Genomic DNA, 9023 nt, shown 5'->3' with positions numbered 1-9023 from the left:
CCCTGAGCCAGCCTGCACCCTGCCAGCCCCCCCCCGGCACAGTCCAGCAAGGAGCAGGGGGCAGAGCCCCGCGGCAGAGGGAACCGACGGCACGGCACTACCCCAGCCCCTGCAGCTCTGGGTCACCGCAGGCTTTGCGTCGGTGGCCAAGAACGATCCCAACTGCGAAGCGTTCAGCAAAGCCATTTATTCCGCTTTCCTGCTCCCACAGATCTCCAGGGTAGAAACCCACATGAGCACTCCCCCAGGCCCCAGAGGGAATTCACGGCACGCCACCCCGGCACCCCGAGCGGGAGCCCGGCCACACCCCCGCCGGCAGAGCGGAGCCCTTCCACCGCCGCTGGCAGAGGTGCTTGACCACCAGCCCCATCCCTCAGCTGTGTCCGCTGCAAACACAGCCGCATCCAACTCAACACGGGGCATTTAAAAAATAAGACATTTTGTTCCTTAAAAATGAACCGGGGACCTGACGGCAGCAGCGCGTCCCTGAAATCAAAGCGTAAATCTAAGGCTTCGGCGCCCTCACGTAAGCACATGAACTCTCTGCAGGGGGCTGTGCAGGTTGATCTGGGAAGCTCGCTAGAGTTTAATGGCCATAAAAATACATCGCTTTCCCCTGCTTCAGACAAACCCAAACCCTCCTGGCTGGGCAGTGGAATCGCGTGGGCAGAAACTGCCGCCAGCGACGGGTCGGAAAGTTAGAAGAAAGTCTCTAGTCTCACCCACTTTTAATCAAGCGCAAACACAGCGGCGTCACTCCATCGGCTCAGCCACCGGCTGCTCCGCCACAGCGTCTGCCCCCAGCCCCGCCGGCTGCTCCACCGCTTCGGCCACCGGTGCGGCCGCCAGCTGCTCTGCCACGGCCTGGCTCTCCAGCCCAGCCACCGGCTGCTCCGCCGCCTCGGCCGCTGCCTGTGCAGCTGCCTGGTTCTCGGCCCTATCTGCCAATTCGTTGCCTGTTTTAGCGGGCTCTGCCAGCTCATTTGCCGGCTTAGCGGCAGGCAGGTTTCCTGTTGCCCCCGCTGCCTGGTCGATGGCTGGCTTCTTCGGCTTCTGTGTGGCAGCCACCGCCTCGGCCAGCTTCTCCTCTGGCACCATGTTCAAGATCTTCAGGGCAAAGAGCAGCTGGAATTTGGCGGTTCCAACGAAGGAGTTGCCCAGGAAGTTGGGCAGCCCGCCCATGCGGTCCTTCTGGGTGTAGAGGGGGACGCGGACCATGCCCATCACCTGCAACAGCACGGAACGCAGCTCAGTGGAGGCCGTGGCAACACCAGCCCTCCCCGCGCCCACCCTCTGCCCCCGCACCCTCGCCCCAGCACCCGCCAGCCCACAGCCCAGGCCCAGATCCTGCCCCTTCCTCCCGCTCCGACCCCTGCCCTCGCCTGCCTGTGCCTGGCCCGGCTGAAGCCCCTGTGCTGCCCCCTCCCCGAGGTCCCTGCTCTCCCTGCCCAGCCCAGCCCTGGCTCCGTTCCCCCTCCGGCCCCTTTGGGGGGATCCCGCTGCCCCAGGCTGCTACGGGGAGCCCCGCTTCCCCCTCCACACCCCACCCTGTGTAGGGACGCCACGGCTTACCCACGTGTCCCCCTCAACCACGCCACAACCCAGGGCCAACTGTCTCCGTACACGCAGCTGCCGAAACCCGCCGTGCGCCGCACGGGGAGACCCTAGCTCTCACGCTCTACCCCGGGAGGAAGGCTGCCTCCCACACTGCCTCCGTGCAAACCGGGGAGAACTCGGGTTAGAGCAACACATCACCGCACCGAGGGTCGCGATTCCGGTCCAGGTTACTCAGCCCAGGGCGGGGGGAGATGCCCACCAGATGCGAGACGGACCTCACCCGCGTCCTGAGGCTGAGCGGGTCAATAAGGGCTCTTCCCTACGCGGGCGGTCGCCGGGAAAGGCCGGAGCTCGAGCTCGCTACGCTCCGGAACCCGAGACACAACCCCAGCCAACAGCCAGACCTCCTAACGCCGGCGCTACGCGGCGGTGCGCTGCACTCGCCACCAGTAGCTCTACCTGCGGTGCATTCCCCCGCTGGGCTGCAAGAGATGGCAGCCCAGCAGACCTAGGAGGGAAGCTTCGTCTTCCCTGGGACTAACGCTCAGAGCTCAACACAACCCCCTCCCTGGATGTCCCACCTCCAGCCCGTGGTCTCGGGAATGCACCGCGCTGATCTCGATGGTATGCAGCTCCTCCAGGGTCAGCTGCCTGGCGTAGAAGTGTGCCACCACGCGATGTGGCCCCTCTGTCAGGTGTGAGCACAGATAGTCAGCTTCCGTCAGGCGCACACAGCCCAAACCCAAGCCCAGCACCCGATTCAGACCGTCCTCCAGGGACCAGTAACGGCGATCCACGAACCCCCCGGGAAAGCCCAGTAGTCCGTCAAATCGCATCTGCATCTGCAATAGAGGCGCATGGTGTTAATGGGGCACGGCGGAGCCCCCGGGGCGGGGGAGGGCGAAGGGAGGCGCGGGCGCCCCAGAAGCCTCCGCGGAGTCGCCTCCCGGCCGCTCCGGCGCGGCCCTACCGGCTCCAGCGCATCCGAGACCGTTCACCGACACCGTCGCCGAGAGCTGGCCGCGGCCCTGGGCCGGGGAGCCGAGACGGAGCCGCCCCGGCCGCACAGCCGGGGGTCCCGGGGCTCCGCCCCCTCCCCCCCCCCCCCGCCCCCGGCTCGGGCCCGCCGCCGCCTCGGCCAAGCCTGACGCTACCGCCCTGCACAGGAACTACCGGACAGCCAGAGCCGCCGCGCCGGCCCGCCCGGGCCCGCCCGTCTGCCCTCAGCCCGCCTTCCCCGGAGCCCGCGGCCTGACCCAGCCCGGCCCGGCCCGCCCCAGCCCGAGGGCCCGCCCTGGTCCCGTCCTGGTCCCGGTCCCGGTCCCGGTCCCCGTCCCCCCGCCCGCCCCCTCACCAGCACGGCGTAGCGCAGCGGGATGCGGCCGAAGAGCATTCCCGGGTTGGGCGCGTACAGCATGGCGTGGCACGAATGGCTCCAGCCCGGGCCCAGCCGCATCGCCTCGTACCGCGTCAGCGGCTTCAGCTCGGGCACCCCCGGTACCCCCAGCGTCGGCAGCGGCGGCAGCGCGCCCGCCGGCAGCGCCCCCATGGCCGCCATCGCCCCCATGGCCGCCATCGCCTCGCCGCCCGCCCCGGGAGCCCGCTCTGCGCACGCGCGGCGACGACAGCAACGACAGGGCGGGACCGACCGCCTCGACGGCCAGTGGAGGCACGCCGCGCGCCGCGGGACCAATGGACGCTCGGCGACGCCCGCCAACCCCGGTGCCCGCCCTCGGCGGGGCGGCCAATGGCGGCGGGCGACCAATGAGAGCGGGCGCTGCCGTCCGCGTCGTTCGCCATATTAGGCAACAACCTCACGGGGGCCTACGGCTCCCCTGACCAATGAGATCAAAGCTAGAGGGTGGGCGCGCCGAAGAGCACGCCGGGAAGGAGGCGGACGAAAGCAGGAGGACCCACCCAGGCCCCGCCCCTCAGCGCATAGACTCCACCCACTCAACCCCGCCCCAGCCCTCAGGCCCCGCCCCCCAGCCCTCAGGCCCCGCCCCTCCGCCGTAACCACGGGCGACGCACGCGGGAGCCGGATTCTCGCGCGCGCACACACACACACGCGCCCCCCCCCCCCCTCGAAGCACGGGTTTATTACTACAAACATGGAGGAGGAGGTAAAGGGGGGGAAGGGGGGCTCGTCCCGGGACCCGCTGCAGAAGCAGAACAAGGCACACGGCGTGGGCAGCGCCGGGTGGGGGGGGTGCGTGGGGGGGAGCCCCGTCCCGCCCTGTTCAGGGCGGGACGGGGCTCCCCCCCACGCACCCCCCCCCCCCACCGTGGAGCCCTGCGCCCCAACAAGAGCCTAGAGGGGCTGCTGGAGCAGGCAGGGAGGGCCGCAGCTATGTACAGGGGCAGTGACAGCAAAGGGCTGTGCTCGGTGTGTACAAAATATACAACGGTAGCGTCCTTCATTTGCTGATTTTAACCCCAAACCCCCCCCCCACACACACACACACACGTCCCCCCCCGCCCCCCATCCTCCCACGTAAAAAACACGGACGCCAGCCCCTACCCACCGCCAGGAAATATTCACGTCTTTAAAAAAAGCCGGGCTGTGCCGAAACCCGCGCCCGGCGCAAACACGCCCCACGCTGCGTCCCCGGGGGCGGTGAACACCTGTGGAGGTGGGGGGGGGGGGGGGGGGGGGAGAGATGTCGTGCGTGGGGGGGTCCGGGGGGTTCCAGCGGCAGGGTGGGTCCGGCTTCGCTCACGAGAGGCTCTGCTCATCTTCCAGGTGAAGACGCATCTGCTCGAAGAGAAGGGGCTGCGTGGGGCTGCCGGTGCCGCGGCCGGGGAGCGTCTTGGTGAAGTCAGATGAGCCTGAGTTGAGGAGAAGGGGGTTCAGCCCGAACGGTGCCAGCCCTGGGGTCACACTAAGAGCCCAGGCAAGGCGCTCGGCCCTGGGGAAGAGGGCAGCGTGGGCCAAGGAGAGCATCACCCCCGCCACCCCCCTCTTGCCCTGGCCATCGGAGACAGGGCTGGAGCCCACGAGCTCCATCCCCTCTGCCCCACGTTCACAGCAAGTGCCGGGGGTGGGACGTGGGAGACCAAGGGGACACGCTATCTGCCGCCAGCCTGGGAGAAGGCAGCAAACGTTCGCGGTAGCTGTGAGATGGCAGAGCCCTCACCCAGGAGCCCGGCAGAAGCCGGTGGGGAGGGCCGGCGTTTCTGCTGCCCTGCCTGGGGTCCTGGCACTCGGGGACAGCGGGGAACCCTGCGGGGCGCGGGGATGCTGGTGCCAGGAATGGGAAGGGAGCCAGGACAGAGCCAGCAGTGCAGGCTGGTTGGTTTACTGCCTCCTCCTTCCCTGCATGGACGACCAGGATCAGTCCCATCCCTGCTCTCGCCTGGCTGCCATCCTTCCCAGGAGGCGTCCTGCTGCCCCACACAACAGCGATGCGTAAGAAGAACGAGAAGACGTACCACGTTACTCCTCTATACCAATAGAGCAGGAATCAGGACCCAGTGCTGCCCAAGACAGGAGGGAGGAAGGCAGACAGAGAGGGAAGGAGACATTAGAGAGGTACTCAGAACAGACTGCGACTCTACGGAAGAAAACAGGCTGCAACGACAACGGTCGGGGGTGAGGCCAGCAAAGCACGGCACCCCGTGGCCCTCCCCGCCGTGACACCACCCTGCGGCAGAGGGGTGCCCGCTGCCCCCCGCACCAGCTCAGTCTCCCGGAAGCCGGCCCAGACGCAGGAGCGAGGATTGGGGGCAGGCACAGGAGGCCACTGTCACATAGACGGTGTCACTGAGCAGCTGCAGGCAGCCCGGAGAGGAGAAAGGAGGGGAAGGACAGAGACAAAAGGGTGAGGGAGGAGGAGAGAGGAGGGAGGGCAGGCTACCTCTGTGTTAGCCCCCCTCACCCACAGCTCGCTCTGCCCACTGGGACGTGCTCCGGGCAGGTGCGTCCCTGTCCCATCCCAAGGCCCGGCTGGGGAGGCTGCCCACACCCAGGGACACAGTCCACAACCCCCCCGGGCACCTCGGTGCCTCGAAGCGGAGCCACAAGTGCAGCAGGTTGGCAGCGCGCCTCTGACCCCAACGGCGCGGCCATTACCTGGCAGGAAGACGTCTACCGGAGGGTCGCTCTCCGACTGCGTCAGGCTCCTGTGCTCGCCGCAGCTGCCGTCCTGCAGGACGTCTTCGACGGAGGGCGGGCGGCTACCTAGAACCAGCCGAGAGCGCGGCCCCTCAGTCCCCAGACCAGCTCTGCAGGGGCGCACGGCCAGCAGGACGGGTTGAGATCTTCCATGCGAGGAAGCTCCCCGGGCCCCCCCAGCCCCGCAGAGGTCTCAGGAAAGCTGGTCAGACTGGCCCAGGTCACAGTGCCAAAGGACCACCTCTTCATTTTGGCTCATGCCCCAAAATGCCCCCGGCACTCCCCCCCACCCCTCCTCATGCCCTCTGGATGCTCACTGAGCACCAGAGACCGCTCCCAAAGACACAGGGCACATCCTGCACGCCCAGCACTGCAGCCTTCCCTCCTCAGCCGTGCGAGGAGACAGCCCATGGTGTCTCTACTTGTGTAGAGCTTACAGCAAGGAGAGATGTTTGGCAAATAAACCAGGGAGATTTGCTGGTTTTGCTCCCCCGGTTCCCAGGAGAGACCTTGGCACCTGTCTCTGGTGAAGCCCAGCAGCTCTGAGATGGATTTCAGGGGCGGGATGTTTCCAAACTCTTATGTCCATTCCCCAACTGCCCCCTTCCCACCAGAGCAGAGCTAGACATCAAGATGAGTTCTGGCCACCCGCACGGACGAGTGCACACCTACCCTGCTGCAGGGACGAGGCCTCCTCGATCTCTTCCCCTGCCAGGCTCTGTAAGGAGGAACAGCACAGGTTACTTCTGCGGGCTGGAGGCCTTTGCTGTGCTTGTCTCCAGAGCGCTGCGCTTGGGGCCGGACTCCTCGTTGGGAGGGAGCAAGGGGCCTCCCATCAGCACCGTGGCACCATGGGCCGGGATGGAGGGGTTTTACAGGCAACGGCTGCGGGTGCTGGAAGCCCAGCAAGGCCCAGCTTCAAACACTGCTGGGCTCCCCCAGGCCAGCTCTGGCATGGCTGCAGCCAAGTGGCTTTCCACCCTCCAGGTCCCAAAGACGTGTTAGGGGCACAGAGAGCGGCTACGTCCTTCCCCATGGAGTCCTACAGGAAATAAAGGCTCCGGGCTACTCATGCTAACAAGCTCATCTTCACCCTGTCACTGAGGAAGCGATGGCCCTTCGTGAGACACCTCTCGTGTCACAGAAGAAGCCCCCCCAGAAGAGCTCCGGCTCAGAGCAGCTCCCCAGCAGAGCACACTTACTTCTGGAGAGCTGGTCTCTCTCAGGACCAGCTCAGCCCCGCTCAGTGCCGGCTGCGAGTCGGAGTCCTCGGAAAGCTTCTCTTCATCCTCCTCATGGATTGGGGATGAGGGAGACCGTAGTGTGCTGCAGTAATAGAAACTCTGTTTGCAAGGAGCCCTGACGGATTTGGTGGCAGCAGTTCAGGTTGTCACCACCCTTGCCCTGTCCCTCCACCAGCAGCATAACCCAACATGCAGGAGCTCAAACTATGGAGCTAAATTCACGAGGGCCCTCCAGTACCAGCTACACAGAGAACGGCAGCAGCAGCGTTTCTGGGGCAGAGCCAAGCGGTGCAGAGCTCCGGCACAGTAACACAAGTCAGACAAATCCTGCCTTCGCGTGGAAAGCAAGAGGCCCAGATCCCACGCTGCTCCTCACACCTTCAGGGGCTCCCTTCCGAGCGGGAAATTTGGAATGAAGCACAGTGAGGAGTGCCGGAACAAACCCGGTCTGACCCCATCTGTACAGCCCTGCAAGGGACACATGAAGGGCACCTGCAGTGGGCTCCCCACTCCACAGCATCCACACCTACATCCTCCACCATGAGGCCAATAGAGGAGGCTTGAGACAACAACTAAAGGATGCCACTCAGTGTTTTGTGTTCTGAAATTCAGGTCACTTCTCTCCCCATTCTTTTGTTCCTGGGGAAGCCCACGGAAAGCTGAAATCCAACAAGGTTTGGATGTCAAATGCAAATTGAGGGAGTAACCGCATTAGAAAGGAGACATTTCCATCCAAAGTCTGGATGAATTCTTGTTATAAATCCTCCTCCTTTTGGTGACAAAGCCAGCTCTTGGGAGACATAAGCTGGTCACCTCAGGCTGAACACACGGGCAGTGTCCCAGTTCTCTCACTGGCATGAGTACCTGCTGGCCCCCTAAAATCATGAGCTAGCTGGTCCAGCGATGGGACCAGCCAGAGCCCTCTCCTGACTCCTGGTGCACGTGGCCACAAGCCCTCAGGGCTGGCAAGAGGAGCGGACCCCTTCGTTCCCTTGCTGACCTATCTGGGGACTTGCTCCGCTTGCCCTTTTGGTGGCTGCTCTCCACGGCTCTGTCCATCCCCACAAGCGGTCGGCTCGCAGGTGGCATTCCATCCACCACCCCGGAGTAGTTGATTTCATCATACAGAGGAGCTGACGGGATGGAGGGGGAAACAGAGCGAAGACCGTTCAGCGCTTCCAGCAAGGAAATGGGCTCATAGCCTGGAGGGATGTTGTCAGAGCTCTGTGGGCGAGAAAGAGGAAGGCGTTAAGAAACCCTCACCAGGCTGGAAGCCCCCCTAGAAAAGGGAGGTCTGGCTGCAACCCAGCTCTGTGCCTCCCACACTGTGCTCCCAGGCAGCCCATCCCCACAGCCACCTCTCCAGAGAGCCTCAGCCTCCTTCCCCCGCCATAGCCACAAGTCCCCTTTGGGTTGTAACGCTGCTGATGCTCCAGGCAAATGTCCAGAGCAATGCTCGAGAGACTGGGCACCTCAGCAAGCCACAACGTGGCTGGGCACCCCCTCGCCATACTTTCAAGAGCCGGACAAGGAGGGTGAGAAAGCAGGCTCCTAATAAAGCTGCTATAAAATACATTTGGATTTTTTCTCCTAAAAGTTTCTCCAATGGTTCAGAGACTCTTCCAGCTCAATAAGCACCCCACTTGTGCTTCCAGCCTCGGTACGCACAGCTGTTTCACAGCACCACCGGGGTCACTAAGAGCGAGTCGGAGGAGGGGAGTACGTGTGCAGCAGCTGAGAGCTGGTCCTCGGAGCCTACAGCACTTCCACTCCTCCCGTGGACTCGGTCCCCTCAGCTGCTAACATTGGCTCTCTGCACGGTCACCTCTGCTAACGGGAAAGGGATGCCAGAACCACTGACCCTGTACGGAGAAGGGCAAAACCGCACCAATTCCCATTCTCTCTGTAACTCACTAAGCTGCCAGTCAAAGGGACCCTTGCAAAGCCATTAAACCAACACCGCATTAACTCCAAAAAGCCTCCTGATCATCAAGGTCCTGTGGACTCGGAGATAAACGGGGTTTATGCTGCAATCCAGTAGGTCACAGGCAGCTAAACCCAGCCCACCGCAAACAAAGAGGCAAGGCTGCAGTGGTCCAGGCTCATAT

The 9023-nt window shown here is 64.2% G+C and overlaps 2 protein-coding genes across 9 annotated transcripts in view; both read right to left on the bottom strand.

Annotated features, from left to right (window-relative positions):
- Positions 1–172: 172 nt before the first annotated feature.
- NUDT16L1 (nudix hydrolase 16 like 1) lies at positions 173–3169 on the bottom strand. Of its 3 annotated transcripts, XM_075767943.1 has the most exons (4): positions 2912–3165; positions 2324–2399; positions 2139–2245; positions 563–1227 (listed from the first exon to the last, which is right to left on the bottom strand). In XM_075767943.1, exons 1-4 carry the CDS (start codon positions 3131–3133, stop codon positions 754–756), a joined length of 879 nt encoding a protein of 292 aa, XP_075624058.1. In that variant the 5' UTR covers positions 3134–3165; the 3' UTR covers positions 563–753. The 3 variants fall into 3 exon arrangements, with proteins under 3 accessions (XP_075624056.1, XP_075624059.1, XP_075624058.1); XM_075767941.1 differs by having other exon boundaries at positions 173–1227; positions 2139–2399; positions 2912–3169; XM_075767944.1 differs by lacking the exons at positions 2139–2245; positions 2324–2399 and having other exon boundaries at positions 173–1227.
- A 781-nt stretch (positions 3170–3950) lies between these two features.
- Positions 3951–9023, bottom strand: part of MGRN1 (mahogunin ring finger 1) — a 55639-nt gene continuing 50566 nt past the window's right edge. The window contains exons 12-17 of one of the 6 annotated variants that reach the window (XM_075767360.1): positions 7916–8139; positions 6874–6997; positions 6344–6389; positions 5630–5737; positions 4990–5034; positions 3951–4386 (exon numbers count right to left, since the gene is read on the bottom strand). In XM_075767360.1, coding sequence (XP_075623475.1) covers positions 4994–5034; positions 5630–5737; positions 6344–6389; positions 6874–6997; positions 7916–8139 — 543 coding nt within the window. In that variant the 3' untranslated portion in view covers positions 3951–4386; positions 4990–4993. Of the gene's footprint in view, positions 4406–4989; positions 5112–5629; positions 5738–6343; positions 6390–6873; positions 6998–7915; positions 8140–9023 lie in introns of all 6 variants that reach the window. The other 5 variants (XM_075767359.1, XM_075767361.1, XM_075767358.1 and 2 more) reach the window with 5 other exon arrangements.

This window comes from Balearica regulorum, chromosome 15 (assembly GCF_011004875.1).
Source record: "Balearica regulorum gibbericeps isolate bBalReg1 chromosome 15, bBalReg1.pri, whole genome shotgun sequence".
NCBI classification, from domain to species: Eukaryota; Metazoa; Chordata; class Aves; order Gruiformes; family Gruidae; genus Balearica; species Balearica regulorum.
This window is presented reverse-complemented; position numbering and strand designations above follow the sequence as displayed.